General features: G+C 41.8%; 2 protein-coding genes across 2 annotated transcripts; both read left to right on the top strand.

The window, feature by feature from the left end:
* The first annotated feature begins 5,486 nt into the window (after nt 1–5,486).
* LOC115670969 (glycine-rich cell wall structural protein 1-like) lies at nt 5,487–9,971 on the top strand. Its single transcript, XM_056306021.1, has 3 exons — nt 5,487–6,093; nt 6,193–6,879; nt 9,769–9,971. The coding sequence occupies exons 1-3, from the start codon at nt 5,487–5,489 to the stop codon at nt 9,969–9,971; spliced, it is 1,497 nt and encodes a 498-aa protein (XP_056161996.1).
* Nucleotides 9,863–16,175, top strand: LOC115670968 (uncharacterized). Its single transcript, XM_056306134.1, has 12 exons — nt 9,863–10,058; nt 10,185–10,300; nt 11,162–11,191; nt 11,299–11,429; nt 11,701–11,880; nt 12,054–12,117; nt 12,215–12,322; nt 12,842–12,995; nt 13,347–13,436; nt 13,661–13,716; nt 15,088–15,145; nt 15,508–16,175. Exons 1-12 carry the CDS (start codon nt 9,977–9,979, stop codon nt 15,744–15,746), a joined length of 1,308 nt encoding a protein of 435 aa, XP_056162109.1. The 5' UTR covers nt 9,863–9,976; the 3' UTR covers nt 15,747–16,175.
* The last annotated feature ends 1,453 nt before the right edge of the window (nt 16,176–17,628 follow it).

Here is a 17,628-nt window from a genome sequence, read left to right as displayed (position 1 = left end):
CCGAGCCCAGCGGAAGCCGTTGGAATCGGAACCGCCCGCGGCATGTCTGGTCCTCTGCCCGGCCTGCGGAAAATTGAACCGGCCACGGAACCGCGGCTCTGTGCAAAAAAAAAAATTAAAAAATTAAAAAAGGCTGCAGGATACAGCACTGTGCTGCACACAAAGCCATGCCGGCAAATACGTGGCTAAGTAGCCTGGGCAGGTGCGGAGAACCAGCCAACTAGCCCCAACCAAAAAAAAAAAAAAAAATAAAATAAAATTTTTTATCCGTAGCAGGGCCTGCAGACGTGCAGGCCCTGCTGCATCGCAGCACCTTGCGGCTGCGGCCCGTTGGGGCAACGGCTACGCCCCAACGGGCGTTTTTATAATTAAAATAAATAAAAAAACACATAACCGTTGTAATTTTGCAACGGTTATGTTTTATTTTTTTTAATTCTAAATTTTCTTCTATTATTTTCCTATAAATTCTCTCAAATTCTCACAATACACACACAATTCTCTCAAATTCTCTCCAATTCTCTTCTCTCAAGTCTCAAATTTTCTCAATACTCGAAATTCTCTCAAATTCTCTGAAATTCTCTCAATTTTCTCAATCCACGCAATTCTTTCTTAATTCTCCCAATTAATCCGCTTAATTCTCTCAATCCATTCGAAAAATGGCAAGTGGAAGTAGAGTGCCAACTGGCAAAGGTAAGAATATCGCGACGGAATCCCATCATTCTTTTGATCCTCGTGAATGTGCAGATTTTCAAGATGATGAAATTAACATTTTTCACGATGTGGAGCGCGTCCCGACGCAAGAAAGTTTTCATCCTCCTGCTGAAATATCTACAACAAAGGAAGCGGAACGGGAATTTACATCCGACATTTGGAATCACTTCACGAAAATGGAAAGGTTTGATATCGATCAAAAAAGGTATGATATAATTTGTAAATATTGTGAAAAAATATATAAATATACAGGTGGACAAGGATATGGAACATTTAAACGACATCTTATGAGCAAACATCCAACCGAAACGGGAATCGATATCGGGCAACAACAAATTTCCGGGTACGTCAATCCTAACACTTCCCCTTTATTTCGTTTTAATGAAAAAACTTATAAGGAAGAATTAGGCAAATTTATTTCCGTTGAGCATTTAGCATTTAATTTTGGAGAAAGATTTGGTTTTAATGAATTTGTACAAAAAGCATGTGCTCCACAAGCAAAACGTGTTTCTAGAAATACAACTAAACGAGTAATTAAAGATCTTTACAAAAATGAAAAAAATGATTTACAAAACTTTTTTATGCAATTTAATGGATACGTGCATATAGGTAGTGATATTTGGAGTGATCATTGGCAAAATCATTCTTACATGGGCATAACATGTCATTGGATAGATGACGAGTGGACTATTCAAAAAAGAGTTATTGCATTTAGAGTTTTCGATGATCATCATACGGCAAATAATATTTATAGACTAATTAGGCAAGTTTTAGACGAATATTATTTGCTTAACAAAATTTTTTCAATTGGTTTTGATAATGCCGCAGCAAATACCGCTTCAATTGCCGAGTTAGAAAATATTTGTAAACCCGCTTTTGGTGGAAAATTTTTTCACATTAGATGTGCTTGTCATGTTTTAAATTGATGTGTACAAGATGGTTTGAAAACTCTTGATATTTTTCTTCAACCAATAAAAACGGCGATTCGATTTTTATGGAAACATCCCAAAAAAATGAAAGAATGGGGTAGATTTTGTAGAGATAATGGCAAAAAGCCAAAAAGATTTCCAAGAGATGTTCCAACTCGTTGGAATTCTACTTTCCACTTGCTTAGTGAATCTTTAGCATATAAAGATTTATTATGTGCATTCATTTCTAATAATATACCTGAGATTAATTTATACCCACAAGAGTGGCATATTTGCCAAAAAATTTTAGATCTTTTAAAGGTTTTTAATGATGCAACTTATACTTTGTCTGGTGTTTATTATCCTACTACACATTTATTTTTAGTAGAGTGTACTAATATTGTCGAAACTTTTGATGAATATGAAAATGATGTTGAATTACAACATACTATAGTTGCAATGAAAATGAAATGGCTTCATTATTATAGTGAAATTCCCATGATTTATTTAGTTGCTTGTGTTTTTGATCCGCGTTGCAAATTGGATGGCTTAAATGATTTTTTGCGTGCGTATTATCAATGTTTACATTATGATGTGACAAATGTTACAACCATAGTACGTGAGGTTAAAAACGTAGTAATAGAATTATATAATGAATTTTATACTAAATATAATTTAGGTGATATTAGATCTTCTCAATCTACGGAGATACAAAATGACAGTACATGTAAAATTAGTAGAGGGTACCAACTTTTATTACATAGACAAAAAAAACAAAAGGGAGTAATAGGAAATATTTCTGAATTAGAGAGTTATCTAACCATTTTATTTGAGTTTATCGAAGCCGAAGGTGGTACAGATTTTTTATTTTGGATTGGTGGAAGAGGCACGCAAGCCAATACCCAATCATTTCTCTTATTGCAAAACAGATTTTTTCAACCCCTTGTTCCACAGTTGCGGTCGAACAAGCATTCAGTGCCGGAGGTAATATTTTGAACGAACATCGTTCAAGATTATATCCAGAATCAGTGGAGATGCAAGCTTGTGTTGCTGATTGGACGAAGGCTCAATACCGGCAACAAGAGATAGATCGGAATAATGAATCCGAATTCTTTAACGACGGAGATACTACCGCTACCACTATCGGTACTGGAACGGGTAGTGACGATTGAGGGTAAAAGAACTATTGGAGTTGGCAAATATTTCGGGAACTCTTGTTTCTCATACCGGGTACGCCCACGTGAGCCTAGGGAAACCGAAATATAATCCGACGATATGTGACCTCTGGTCCCCTGCGCACGGAATGCTTAGGTTTTGGGATAATTTTAGGGTATATATATTGTACTCCTTTTTTTTTAAGATCGTTGTAACGAATTGTAATGTGTTTAATGATAATTTATTAAGTTGAAGCCCTCTCTTTCTCTCTTGTCTTTTTGTCCCCAAATTTGAGTACAATTTACATTTTAATCACAATTTATATTGAATAATGTTCTATCATAAGAATAGTATTTTTTTAATATTTTTTATTTTCATTTCTGTTTTTTCTTTTCTGTTTTTCTTCTTTTTCTTTTCCTTTTCCTTTTCTGTTTTTCCTTTTTCTCTTTTGTCTTTTTTCCTTGTTTCTGTTTTTAAAATTATAATTTATATTTTAATTTTTTTTTCTTCCTCCGCATGACCGCCGGCCGGCCATGGCCGGGCCGGCGCGGAGGTCGCGGGCGTCGGGCGAGGGGCCTCGCCGGCTGTCGAGCGAGGGCGGCCTCGCCCGGGCCGGGCGAGGCCGGCCTCGCCCGACGCCGGCGAGGCGAGGCGAGGCCGGCCTCGCCCGGCGCCGGCGAGGCGAGGCGAGGCCTCGCCCGCAATCGCGAGGCTCGACTCGCCGGCGTCGGGCGAGGCCGGCCCTCGGCCTGGGCGAGGCGGCCGCCTCGCCGCCGGCAAGGCTCGGCCTCGCCTCGCAATCAAGGCTACCTCCGCCTCGCAACCGGCGAGGCTCGACCTCGCCGGCGTCGGGCGGGCCGGCCTCGCCCGGCCCAGCGAGGCCGGCCTCTCACCCGACGCCGGCGAGGGCCGCCGCCTAGAGGACGGCGACTCGCACGCTCGCCCGGCTATGGCCGGCCGCGGAGGAAGAAAAAAAAAAGAAAAGGAAAAGGAAAAGAAAAAAACAGAAAAAAATAGGAACCGGCCCGGAACCGGTTCCGGTTCACACTTGGCCACGAACCGGAACCGGTCGGTTCCGAACCGTGGCCACCTCTAGGCCACGATCCGCCTCGACTCTATTTCTGAAAAGTATTAGTACATTTAAAAAGTTGATAAGCAACAAATAATAGCGGTAAGCTGATAAAAAAAGTAGCTAAATTTACGAAAAAAATAAATAAATGTTGATAAACCATAACTAGTGAGTCACTTAATCGGAGAACTGTTGATAAGTCATTTAATTAAAGCTTGGTAAAGTCATATAAGAGTCGGTAAATCTAAGGCCTTGGTGAAAGAAGATTAATGAAAGTCCATAAAAGATGATAATTTCTTTTTGTCGTAGGTAAGAAAAGTTGGTATTAAAGAAAAAAAGACATATAAATGCCAGGAACTAATTCAAATAAGAGTTAGCAATGTATAATCAATTGATAACTTAACAAGAGAAAAGCTGTTAATTACTTCATTTAAAGTCGATAATCTCTTAAAGGAATTGGAATATATATATATATATATATATATATATATATATATATATATTTCGGGCTGGTAAGTAAGGCAAATAAAAATTACCGATTCAATACAAAAGTTGGTATATTTTTTAAAAAAAAAATAAAAACTAAAGACCCGTAAGCAATTCAAATGGGAGTCGATAAACCAAAATTAATAGATAAGCTAATTTAAAAAAAGCTGCTAAATCACACGAATAAAAGTTTGGTAATCCATATAAGAGTTGATAAAGTGAAGCCGTTCGTGACAACGGAATGATTAGTTATTATATCAATAGAGGTGAAATTGGACTTTAATCATCTTATTGGGGTTTTATTTTTTTTTTGGGTCGAATCATCTTATAGGTGAAAAGCCGTAAAAGTGTAAGTTTTGGTAATATAATGAGAAACCTAGATTATCTGTTGCGTACTTGTGGTAAATCAAACAAAAGACAGGGTCCTAGAATAATTATTCTATTTTGAGAACCAAGTTACGAAATATTTACTACCAAAGGAAAAAAAAAACATAAATGACTCCTGACAAGAAGAAAAGTCAACGGGCCTTTGGTGGCATTTAAGGTAAAGGGCGCAAGATTCTTGAGAACGCATTCCCTTTCCCGATTTCCAACGCCTGCACTTAACTAGAAACACGTCCGAGCTTACCCATGGAACGTGAGATTCTTGCAGGGTTGGTGGTTGCCTTCTCCATTGAATGCTAAGCTTCGTTTCTCAACAGGAGAGAGAGAGAGAGAGAGAGAGAGAGAGAGAGAGAGAGAGAGAGAGAGAGAGAGAGTTTTGGGAAGATCACCGAAGCAGCCATGAATGGGGGAACGGGATGATCACGTAGAAGGTCACGCGACTGAGCGGAATGACCAGACTGTACAATTGAATGTAAAGTTTTAGTGCGGTGACCAAACTGTAAAATTTAAAAGAGAGATCGTCCCAACTTCCAACCCCGTCGTAATATTCAATCCTCTCCGTCTTCGCACCTTCTGTTCTGTAACGCACACATTAAATGGCTCACAGAAAAGAGACACCAACTCGACCAACTTGACCGTCCAATGTTCACGAAGATCCCTCTCTATATAAAGCCTATACGACCCTCGGATCGTTCATTGTGCTTTGCATGGTCCATGCATGTACTGGGTAGTGTACTCACAGATCGATTCATGGTTGGTAGTCTATAAGTGTGATGGCCACCGTGAAATCTGTTGTCGTGGTTTTAGCTCTGGCTTTTGTGGTGTGCAGTGTGTGTGCAGAGAGCAGGAAGCTGGAGGAGAAGAATGAGGCCAGCGGCGAGGTGAAGAAGCCGGAGTGGTTCTTCGGCAATAATGATGGTTGGATCGGTGGAGCAGCCGGTGGTTTCGGAGGAGGGAAAGGGTTTAGCTTTGGACACTCTTTTAGCTTCGGAAAAGGAGTGGGTTTCAGTTTTGGGTCTGGGACTCCTGGCGTTCATGGTCTTCAGAAGCCTGACTGTGTAGGGAAGGGCGGTGGACGTAAGCAACACGAAAAGGGCAAAAAGCATCACCACGGGGTTATTGGAGGAGGTGGTGGAGGAGTTGGGGGAGGTGGCGGTATTGGTGGGGGTGGCGGTGCTGGAGGAGGTGTAGGCGGCGGCAGTGGTGGCGGCCTTGGTGGCGGCGGCGGTGGTGGAGGTGGAATTGGAAAAGGAGGTGGTGGAGGCATTGGTGGTGGTGGCGGTGCTGGAGGAGGCGTTGGAGGTGGAATTGGAAAAGGAGGTGGTGGAGGCATTGGTGGTGGCGGCGGCGGCATTGGTGGTGGTGGTGGTGCTGGAGGAGGTGTAGGGGGTGGAATTGGAAAAGGAGGAAAAGGAGGTGGTGGAGGCATTGGTGGCGGTGGCGGTGCTGGAGGAGGCGTTGGAGGTGGAATTGGAAAAGGAGGTGGTGGAGGCATTGGTGGTGGCGGCAGTGGCGGTGCTGGAGGAGGCGTTGGAGGTGGAATTGGAAAAGGAGGTGGTGGAGGCATTGGTGGTGGCGGCGGCGGCATTGGTGGTGGTGGTGGTGCTGGAGGAGGTGTAGGGGGTGGAATTGGAAAAGGAGGTGGTGGAGGCATTGGCGGTGGTGGTGCTGGAGGAGGCGTAGGGGGGAGGAGGCGTTGGAGGTGGAATTGGAAAGGAGGTGGTGGAGGCATTGGCGGTGGTGGTGCTGGAGGAGGCATAGGGGGTGGAATTGGAAAAGGGGGTGGCGGTGGCGGTGCTGGAGGAGGTGTAGGGGGTGGAATTGGAAAAGGAGGTGGTGGAATTGGTGGCGGTGGAGGTACTGGAGGAGGAATTGGTGGTGGGATTGGAAAAGGAGGTGGTGGAGGAATTGGCGGTGGCGTTGGAGGTGGTGTGGGTGGTGGCATTGGTGGTGGAGGAGGTGCTGGAGGCATTGGTGGCGGGATTGGGAAAGGTGGTGGTGTTGGAGGAGGTATAGGTGGCGGGATTGGGGGTGGTGGAGGTGTTGGAGGAGGCATTGGTGGTGGAGGTGGTGGCGGCGGAGGAGTTGGTGGCGGAGCTGGTGGGGGATTTGGAGGCGGCATAGGCGCCGGTGGAGGGATAGGAGGCGGAATCGGCGGGGGAGGAGGTGGCGGCGGCGGTGGAGGCGGCGGAGGAGGCGGCGGTGGAGGAGGCATCGGCGGCGGAGCCGGTTTTGGTGCCGGTTTTGGTGGTGGGGTGGGCAAAGTTGGTGACTCCGTCCAGCGCGCGGAAGACCCATGAGGGCTTAGTTGAATTTGCCTGCTGGTCTTTGTATGTGAATGGCCTCAGTGCCTTGCATGACTCTCTTATCCAAAACTTCACAATTTGCAAATCTTTTTCATCGAAGTTGTGTCGTATCGAAATAAAAATTTTATGATTTCTCATGATTGTCTCCGCGTAGAAGGCTTGTAAGGTCTCCGAGAACCGTACGTCTAATTCCACCATTTCGTTTTCTTTTGTAATTATGAACGTATTTCATTCTTGTCATTATTTAAGCTCGTCCTAGCCTCCGATTTGATGCTTGTCGTTGTTAAATAAAATTATAATATGGTCATCATATGTGAGGAATCTTTTTGGGGCCAATATATATATAAAAAAAGGCTTGTGCGAGCATAATATAGAAAATTGAATTTCATGAAAACCCATTTTATTAAATGAACGGTAATCGCGTAAGACGTGCTATAAACAATGAATGAAAAGAATATTTAATAAAACTTAACCATTCACAGCGCAAAAATCTTATTGGAACTTTTAGTGGGTCCAAACATGGATCGTACGAATTCTTAAAATGTGATTGATTCGATTCTAATAAAATTAATTTATACAATACTTGTTGGCATTTCACCGTGTCTCATTTGATCGCAATGCATAACAAGAAAAAACACTTAGGTCTCTTTCTTTATGCACACAAGTTTTATTCCGCTGCCTTGTTTGCCACACTCGCGAGCCACCTCCACCTACATCGAAGCAACCGATGGTCATTGTCACGATAATCGCCCTTGCCATTGTGCTCCTTCCTATCTCGTCCCGCTAGTTTTTCTGCTCTCTCTTTCCTTACGAGTTACAAGCACTCGATGACCATCCTCGACCTCCAACGAGCTCGTATTAAGGCTAACCATAGGCAATTGACTTTAGAACTTCGGTCTAGTTTAATTTCAAGTTAGACGAGCCCTAATTGACTTATGGTTAAGGTTTTTGGACCTCGAATTGAGATTCGTTAAGTTAACTTGAATCTTGACCTAAGATGTATTAAGAATGAATCATGGGTGGAGGAGGGAGGGAGGGAGAGAGAGAGCGCACACGGTGGCGGGACATCTTGCCGTGGTGGCCACCGTCGACGCTAGGGCCATTGAAGGTCCGTAGGGGCTGGTTGTGGTTACGAGATGACATAGAAAAGAGAGAGGCGATAGAGATGGGCGGCAATTTAAGGTTTCGTTGATATTTCTTAAGTTAATTACCAAAAATGCACGTGCGATGTTCATGCCACGATATATTAAACGAGCACACAAGAGACGGCGATCGGAGGTAGGAAAAGATCCTCCTCTTATCTAAGTATAGTATTATGAAAATAAGAATAACAACTTCTCTTTTTACCATGAAAGTAAGGGCGATTATAAGGCTCCGTTCGTTTGGCGGAAAATATTCTCCCGAAAAATATTTTCCGGGTTTTCCGGTGTTCGAGGGGCGGAAAACATTTTCTGTGGGAAAATATTTTCCTTCCCCCCTCACAAAATAGCCTAAGTCTACGGAAAATGACTTTCGCTTCTTCAAAAGCGAAAATCATTTTCCGGAGCTTCTTCTTCTTCTTCATTAAGGTCGCGGGCCGCGTGCCGGACGTTGGCCGTCGGTCGCCCTAGTGCCGCCTCCGCCGTCGGCCGGACGGGACGCCACCGCCCGCCGCCGTCGCGGCGAAAAATATTTTCCGAAACTTTTTCATATTGGTCGCCGAACACCGGAAAATTATGTTCCGGGAAAATATTTTCCAGGAAAATGACTTCCGGAAAAATATTTTTCAAAAGGAGAATATTTTCCGCCAAACGAACGGAGCCTAAGTATCCTTTTAAGTCATTTTTCGTGGTCAACTTAATTTTAACCAAAGAAAGCAAACGGTAATCCGAAGACTCAAGTCAAGGCTGATATAATTCGATTTAAGTAATTGCTTATCAACCATACGATCAATAAGTGAACGATTTACATATATGTTACATAATCACATGATCGATCACAGTCAAGTACATATTACTTTAATTTCCCTTTTCTCGTAATAGAATAGATTTTTGGCTCAATGATAAATTTATATATCAGTTTGATATATAAATTTGGGTTAATATCACGAAAAATCCCAAACTGATACATCTGTGACAATTTTACCCGAACTATTTTTTTTATCACAAAAAATCCCAAACTGGTACACCTGTAACAAATTTGCCCCGAACTATTTTTTGACCACAAAAAATCCCAAACTGATACATTTGTGATAATTTTACCTCGAACTAATTTTTTGACCACTAAAAACCCCAAATTGGTACATTTGTGACAAATTTACCCTATATTAGTGTCCGTTAAATTGGATTAATATTACGAAAAATCACAAATTAGTAAATTTGTGACAAACAGAGGGGTAAAACCCCAAATCGGTATACCTGTCAATTATCATGTGTCATTAAACTTAGCAATTTGACAGTAACATTTAACGGAAACTAACGGAAGGTAAATTTGTCACAGATGTATCAGTTTGGGGTTTTTTGTGGTCAAAAAATTAGTTCTGGGTAAAATTGTCACAGGTGTACCATGTGGGGTTTTTGTGGTCAAAAAAATGGTTTGGGGTAAAATTATCATAGGTGTACCAGTTTGAGGTTTTTTGTGGCAAAACAATAGTTTTGAGTAAATTTATCATAGGTATACCAGGTTTGAGGCTTTTCGTGGTATTAACCTAATTTTTTTGCTCGGAATAAGAAATTTTTTGGCTGGCTTTTGTTGTTTGCTTTCTCCGAAGCAAAAGGGCCCATCTTCAGGCCCATTTCACACAGACAGATAAAGCCCATCTTCGTGTTCCCGCTCGAGCAAAACTCCTTCGAGGCTTCGTCCAGAAGAGCTTTAGGGTTTTCTCGGCTCCAGCTGCTGAGGCTTCCGGCGAAACCGCCCACCGACGACTTCCGGCGCGATCCCGGCGTGCGCAACCGGTCGCTCCGCCCGTAGGAAACATGCCGCGCACGACGACGGTGGAGTCCCCCGGCTGCCCTCCGTTCCGGGCCCTCGCCTTCGACGTCCTTGGCCTCGTGAAAGGTAAAGCAGCCGCTCGTTGTCGCTTGAAGTAGCTCGCTTTTGGCCGCAAGCTCGCTTTCTTCGCTGCTTGTGGCCCCTCTGTGTGTTAATGTATTGACGCTTCGATTGATGCTCGGCGGTGATCAGTTGTTGAAGCTAGAGGCAGGCAAGGAGGCGTTCCTAAGGTGGTCGAGCGCTGGGGCGAGCCGGAATCGCGTAGTTGCGTGCTTGCCGCATCCATCGACGATCGCAAGCGCGACCCCGTATGTGTTCTCGCCACTTATTGAGCGCTGTAGTTCTGCTGGGGACTACGGATTTTTAGTGCCTCGGTACTTTTTTATGCGCGTGTTAGTGTATGTTCGGGTGGATTGGCAATCATTTTTCATGACTGCGTAATTGTTTGGGGGGAATGTGTGCCTCCTCGTGGCTGAATTCATGTGCACCTTTGGTTACTTCTTAAGGTGGTTATTTTTTTAGGTTTTTGTTCCTTGTCGATAGGAGAGCCGCCGGACAATTCGTTTAGTCCCTGTCCGTTCCTTTGTGGGGGTATGTGAGGGGTTCTTAATTGCTAGTCGGAAGCTTTCGGCTGTTGAGATCGTATTGACCATGGAAAGATGTGCTTTAGGCTTCTTAATTTAAGAAAGAGGTGGATATAATCAGACAACTAGCTGTCATTTGTTGGAAGAATGCATCTGCGTTTCTGATGAGACTTCGGAGAGGCACAATTGTCGAGAAAGAAATTTCGCGGAATGTAACTTATGTCTCGTGAGTTAGTAGTTTTCCAGAGTCTAGGCATTGCTTTTCCGGTGCTTTGATAGTACTTCTGTTGCAAGAATTGCCAATTCTTCGGGAAAAAAATTGCTGACTTGTGCGGTCACTCGACTGGATGGCATGCTTGGTATTGCATCGGATATGCTGCAGCTCTTTCAATATGTCTCACTGTCGGAACTGATTTGGCTTATGTTTTGAGCACATTTGTTTTTGTTTTACTAGTAGGAGCTTATACGCTCAATCTTGACATAGAAAGATTGGTGCCCATTGTGTCGGTTGCATGTTTTAGGAAGCTTTTGTAGCTTGTAATACGTTGCTTAAATCATTAATTGGGCTGCATTTTGATCTGGCAGATGCTAGCAGTTGCCAGAAAATGTGGTAAGGTAAGTTACATCATGGAGTTCTCTGCATATTTATTGTAATTCCACCTGGTGATGCCAAGCATAAGTGGCCCTCTTTTGATCATGTATCTTCCAAGTTCATTTGACAGATTGAGCTCCTTAACCCTCTTAATGGGGACACTCGAGTTGTAATTTCTGATGCCAGTGACACAAAACCTGAAGATGATCCTATTATTGGGTTGCATCTATTCAGAAGAGAGAGAACAGAGGAAAGATCCAGGTATGCCATGTTTGTTATGTTATGGTTCGGTCCCCTTCATGTCAGATTGCAACTTTACTGACTATCCTAATCTAGCTAATACGATCCATCTTCTTGTCTCCAGTTGTTAGTTTAAATCTTTGTTAATAATTGTTTCTGGAATTCTTTTTCTTGTCATAAGGTTTCTGCATCGTTTCTGGAATTCTTTCACCTGACACATACTTCAGATTATTTTCTGATTTTCCATCCATATGTATATTCTCATAATGTTTTCCTTTGGCTTCATCAATAGGTCGTGCACTTTACTTTCGTGTACAACGAAGGGAAATGCAGTTATGAGATCCTTTGAAGTTATGGATTCACCTGAAGACTCTATCTCCACTAGCACAACAAATAAATGGGATGTATGTGCTGCAGGGAGTGTATTGTGTTGTAAAGTGGATGAAAGTGAAAATTATGCCGTAGTAGGGGGGTGAGTACTTTCATGTCATGTAATCCAGCCACAACAGCAAAAAGTCTAGTAATTTCGATCCCCGCCCAGTTTTTGTGCTTGCCATGGCCATCGTTTGGCTAAAATGCGTATGCTTTCCTTTCCAATTTTTTTCGGTCATAAAATTAATGGAGATTTTGTTTCTTTGAAATCAGCAAAGGGGTGGAACTTAACATTTGGGATCTTGACAAGTGCGGTAAGATGTGGACTGCAAAATCGGTGAGCGTTATTACATTACTGAATGAGTATTGCAGCTGTCTCTTTTCATCCGGCATGTGGCTTTGGACTAATTGCTATGTATTTATAAACACTGTAGCCCCCAAAGAACAACCTTGGAATTTTCACGCCTACTTGGTTTACATCTGCAACATTCCTTTGCAAAGACGATCATCGTAAAGTCGTGGCTGGTACTAACAGTCATCAGGTAAGTTTCATAAGTTTGAAATTCTTCAAGCGACAATATAGTGCCTGGTTCTAAAAGGTATCCTGGAAGCAAGACCCCTGGGGAATTGTTATCGAGATTCCTTCTTGACCTTAGATCTAATTTTTCAAGAATAGGTTGTTGGAGAATACTTTGATATCTTTGGAATAATATGGTGTTATAGAGAGAAAAACCTAGAGTCGAGGGAAATATATGTAGTTTTTCATATCAAATGGCATATCTGAACAGAGAAAAGGAAAAAGGTTGATGACAATGTTAATCTGTAAGTTCCACCTTGGTTAGGGCTCTCCTTGGCTTCCGTATTCGTTTTGTTTTATCGGAAGCTAAGTTTTTCAATTTATCCGGTCCAACTATGCTCATTAAGATGAGATGAAAATCAAGCTGTAGGTTGAGATGGAAGACACTGCATTTTTTCACACTTATACAGTATGATTGTACATTGTAGTTATATTTGGAACATGTTGCTGAAATAACATATGGTGGTTTTCACTTTGATGGCAGGTCCGCCTCTATGATATTTCTGCTCAGCGCAGACCTGTTTTATCGTTTGATTTCAGGGAAACTCCCATTAAAGCGGTTACTGAGGATATAGACGGTTATACAGTCTATGTTGGAAATGGGTCTGGAGATCTTGCATCATTTGACATGCGCACAGGTACTTTCTGATTAGATATATGGTAATGATTTGACACAAACCTGACTAATGGTCACATGGCCTGACAGGCCTGACAAGTCTGCCCATTTGGGAGGGCTAGACTTGGGTTTTTGCCGATGGTGCAAGAACCAGACCCAGCCTGCCCCAAGCGCTTCATGTCTAAACGTGCTTTCTTTCAAAATATTTTTCAAGGGGGGGGCTTAAGCATTGGTTTTCCTGAATCCTAGGCTTGGGCTTGCACTATTCCAATGTCAGGGCATAATATTTGTCAAAGGCTAAGTCATTCATAAAGATACCTGCTAGTATTTTAGTTTCTCAATAAGTGTACTGATGGTAGCATTTTTTTTCCAGGAAAATTGCTAGGATGCTTTCTGGGGAAGTGTTCTGGAAGCATCCGATATATATCCAGGCATCCGGACTTCCCAGTGATAGCATCTTGCGGTCAGTACCTGTATTTTAGCTTGGTATCTACTTTGTGGGTAAACGGATGTGTAATCCAGGTCCCAACTTTTATAGTGTGAATTTGCTGTTATGTTGGAGTAGGGCATTTTTTTTCTTCTAAAGTTGGAGTCTGTCTGGGCTAGTGAATTTGTTTGTGCTTTTTGTTTGCTTCTATGCTCTCTCTCTTTTTCTGGCACTGAGTCAAAAGCTTGATTTGCTTCTAGGACTCGATAGCTATTTGCGCCTTTGGGATGTGAAGTCGCGACAACTTCTTTCTGCGGTATGTTACTTCTGCTTTTTGTGACCTCTTTTCAGTTATTGCAATTACTACTAAAATATGTCAGTCTTGCTGGAAAAGATCTGGAATGTGCAAGAACTATGTGTATTGTGACACAAGAATGATATTGTATCTTGTGAAATTTAGTTAGACAAGGTTGTAAAAAATTACGTGTGCATTTCAGCCTACAAATGGAGGACATACTTTTACATTTATGAGCTTGTAATACTGCTGTGACACTTGTAAGAACTTTTCTCCTTTTAGGCTCCATTTGGTTCGCGGAAAATGAATGATTTAGAAAACATTTTCTCAAAAATAATCGCTTGTATCACTTAAAATAATTAATCAATGAAAAATGTTTCATTATCGACAGCAATTTATTTCTAAATTTTTTCGTGGATAATGAAAATATTGTTCGTTGATTCATTTTTTTATGCGATACAAACAATCATTTTTAGGAAAATATTTTCCAAATCATTTATTTTCCGCAAAACAAATGCACCCATAGTAAGCCTTTTACATGGAAAATAGTTGTGATTCTGTGCATGACCTCTGATTTTTCAATTTTCTTCAATGAAAAAGAATTCTTTTGTACAAAATTGATGGAGAAGTTTGTACTTGGAGAATAATGAATGAAATTGAACTTAGCAAGGACTCAGACGCTGTTATTTTAACTACGAGTAGAAAGTTAGCATTTCCTGGGCACTTAAGTCACGGTTATGTTTGTCCAAAAAAAAAAAAGTCACAGTTATGTGGTTGGGGTGTCAACTGTAGCTGAGAGTGAAGCAGTAATAGTTTGATTATTCCCTGAAAGCTCAAGAAGGGAAGAAGATTGTATTATTTCCTCAAGTTGAGAGTGCTATATAGGAATCAAAGAGGGCAATTAGGATTACAGTTTGAAGGGGTGATTTCATCATGTCCATTGGCTGAAGAATGCCCTAATAAACTAGCATGGATGTGTTGTTTTGGTTTTGCCCGTAGAAGCAGTGGCTCCATTTTGTCTGGAGGATCCAATTGATGACATTAGGGAAGTCTTGGACCTAACTAGAACGAAGGCATATATTGGTACTGAAGCCGAGTAATCTCCATCTGCCTGTTGCGTCTCTTTGGCTTCAGAGCCTCTCTTCCTGAATTAATTTGCCAATGCGTTTCCCATCTATTGTACTACATTATGTGGACACGTCTTGTTTTTGTATGATTCCTGAGGCCTCATATTGACATATCTTGTGGTCCTGTATGATTTCTTATGCCTCAAATTGGTTTGGAGTGTCAATAGTATCTTTATGACGTGCCTCTGATCGATCTGGAGTGTCAGTAGTATCTTTATGACATTTTGTAATAGCTCATTGATTTAATATGCATCAATGCGCACAGGTATTTTTGAAACAGCACCTCAACAGTGTCCTCTTTGATTCTGGTTTTGCTGATGAAGGTAACATCCTCTTTACTTGCTGTAGTGACTTGGGAAATCTTCTGTCTTTCGGTTTTGCTCGTTGCTTAGGTTCTGAGAGGCGAGTAAATTAATTATTTGCTCTATAATATGTTCGGACATACATCTCCACCAAAATTAAAAGGGAAGTTGAACAAGAACGCAAATTGTCTACAGTCAATTGTATTCTTGCTCCTTAGGTAAACAAAAGAATGTACTTGTATTAAATCGTGGATCCTGAAGTTCAAGCTTTGAGCTTGATCTAATGTTTCAAGAAGTGGTCACATTTTCTTCATTAACCGTTAATTTCGATAATGCGTGTTTTACTTTGGTGATGAATCTTCACTGTGCACATGCTTGAGCAGAGCCTGTCCAAAATGCACGAGTTGTGCCAGAAAATGAGGCCTCGAGGCAGAGGTTAGATGAAATCCAATTTGGAGACGAGGAAGGAACGCTCCCAGTGAAGAGGAAGAAGAAGAAGAAGACACATAAAGAAGGCAGAGATCACAAGACATCCGATAAAGAAAATGAAGGAATGGAAAAGCTGAACCGTAAGAAGAAAATCAAAAGAGCGAAGACGTTAGTTGGTGATGATGCATTGTGACCGGAGATAGTATGCAGCACTTGCAGGCAACAAGTACTGTGCGATTGGGTCGATCCTCGGCCTCTGTGAATCCGTTGAATATTCATGCGGAAGTTAGAGACCAAGCGATCGCCATTCGAAAGTTTTGTCATTCATTAAAGTTTTGGGTGAAGTTATGTCATCTCGTCTCGATTACTGACACTGTAACATGGTTAGGAAAAAATCTCTACATGAAGAGTATCTTCAATTCTATCCATCTGGAGCATTTGTTGAGATACAGTTCGTATTATAAGATGTGAATGAGCATTATGATCATCTTGTTGACGAGAAGGATCTTAAGATGAGAATGCAGAAAGTATGCACTCTCGTTTTCATTTCATATTAGACAAAAATGGTCGTCATCTTGCAATGTAAGGATACAGCTGAATCGCATTAGATTTTCGTCTTAGATATGCATTCCCCGAGAGACGGATCACGTGACAATCTGGTAGTTAGAAATGGCGGCCCGGGCATAATTTTTTTTTATTCATGACAGAATTTATTTCCCTTTTTAATGGTTATTGTTTTTTATATCTCCTAAGTAAGGACAATTGCACAAAAATATGATACAAAATACAATAAATAAGACTCGGATGTAGACATACATTTCATTATAAAATCAAATTACATCACACTAATCGCATTCCCATTATAGCGTAGCAGGATTTGGCTTACCAGATGCTGATCAGGTCTCGTCAAGCCAGCTTTGTTGCAGCTGTCACGCATGAACACCCAGGTGAGTTTGCATCTATTTAGCTGTGCAGACTTTTCTTTGGTGTGCATCATCATCCGGGAAGTTTGCTCACTTCTCGTCATGCTCATGTTGCTTGCAGACCATCGTTTTTTTTTTACCGGACGAAAGGGTAGGACTCGGCGCGATGGCGGTCCAGTTTATTCCGGTCTGAATAGCACCGCCGCAAGTATCCAACAAAAATGATAAAACATCCCAGATCAAACGCTCAAACACATAGGCTTAATCATTTTTGTCATCATGTTGGTCTAGTTTTGTTCGCTATTTCGTTTGTAATTATTAGAAAGTCCAATCCAAAAACTTAAACTGATAACACGCCGTATTATGAGTGACACGTGAAATTTTGACTACGCGCATTCACGTGGAATTTTGACCATGCACATTCGCGAAAGGGATAACACTAGCTCTGATACCATGTTAGAAAGTCCAACCCAAAAGTCTAAGCTGATAGGTGGAGGAGACCACATAAATATAAAGAGCATTTATGACCCGTTATTAATCGATGTGGGATAATACTTCAACAGTAATCAATCTCCTCGCCAAGCAAAATGGCGAACATCAAGTGCTACGACATTCAGATATCCAATTGCATCTCCATTTGATGGTTTAATTCCTTTACATGAATGGACATCAATCTCACAATTTCATGATGCCCCGCTGGTTCAACCGTGGGAAAGTCTAAACTGTTAAAAGTCTCTTGACACATTCTACCGCTTGAAAAGGACACATTCTACCCGAGATCAAACCTATGCCACATCGCTAGGGATGCGTCCCTCTTATAGTCTTATCAGGATGATATCTGCACTCTTCATTAAGGAGTATTCAGCTGTTGAATTGCGCTTCAACTTACCAATTCAAACACGTGAATTACTTTGCCCCCAGTTCACATCATTCTACAAGGTGTAGCGCTACGAGACACTGTTCAAATTGTCGGACCCGTCAACTTATCTTCTCATTTAAGATCATTGTATGCATACCACATATAGAAATATTTTCATATGGACAGTACTTATGGTGTGCACAGTTCCTCGTGTAGCTGTGCAAACCACCCGCTCCAAATTTCATCTCACATGTGAACACTTTCCCATGAATCATGCTGTTCAAATTTCTCAA

The sequence above is a fragment of the Syzygium oleosum genome, unplaced genomic scaffold (assembly GCF_021117445.2).
Source record: "Syzygium oleosum isolate NSW1041296 unplaced genomic scaffold, Sole_v2.1 Sole_v2.41, whole genome shotgun sequence".
NCBI lineage: Eukaryota > Viridiplantae > Streptophyta > Magnoliopsida > Myrtales > Myrtaceae > Syzygium > Syzygium oleosum.
This window is presented reverse-complemented; position numbering and strand designations above follow the sequence as displayed.

Bases quoted from the DNA above. Each gene is read 5' to 3' on its own strand.
- LOC115670969 (XM_056306021.1), top strand. From the start codon at position 5,487: ATGGCCACCGTGAAATCTGTTGTCGTGGTTTTAGCTCTGGCTTTTGTG. The intron at 6,094-6,192 runs GTGTAGGGGGTG...GAATTGGAAAAG, and splicing joins TGGTGGTGGTGCTGGAGGAG to GAGGTGGTGGAGGCATTGGT. The intron at 6,880-9,768 runs GTGGCGGCGGCG...CTTTCTCCGAAG, and splicing joins CGGAATCGGCGGGGGAGGAG to CAAAAGGGCCCATCTTCAGG.
- LOC115670968 (XM_056306134.1), top strand. From the start codon at position 9,977: ATGCCGCGCACGACGACGGTGGAGTCCCCCGGCTGCCCTCCGTTCCGG. The intron at 12,323-12,841 runs GTAAGTTTCATA...CTTTGATGGCAG, and splicing joins CTGGTACTAACAGTCATCAG to GTCCGCCTCTATGATATTTC. The intron at 13,437-13,660 runs GTCAGTACCTGT...ATTTGCTTCTAG, and splicing joins CCCAGTGATAGCATCTTGCG to GACTCGATAGCTATTTGCGC.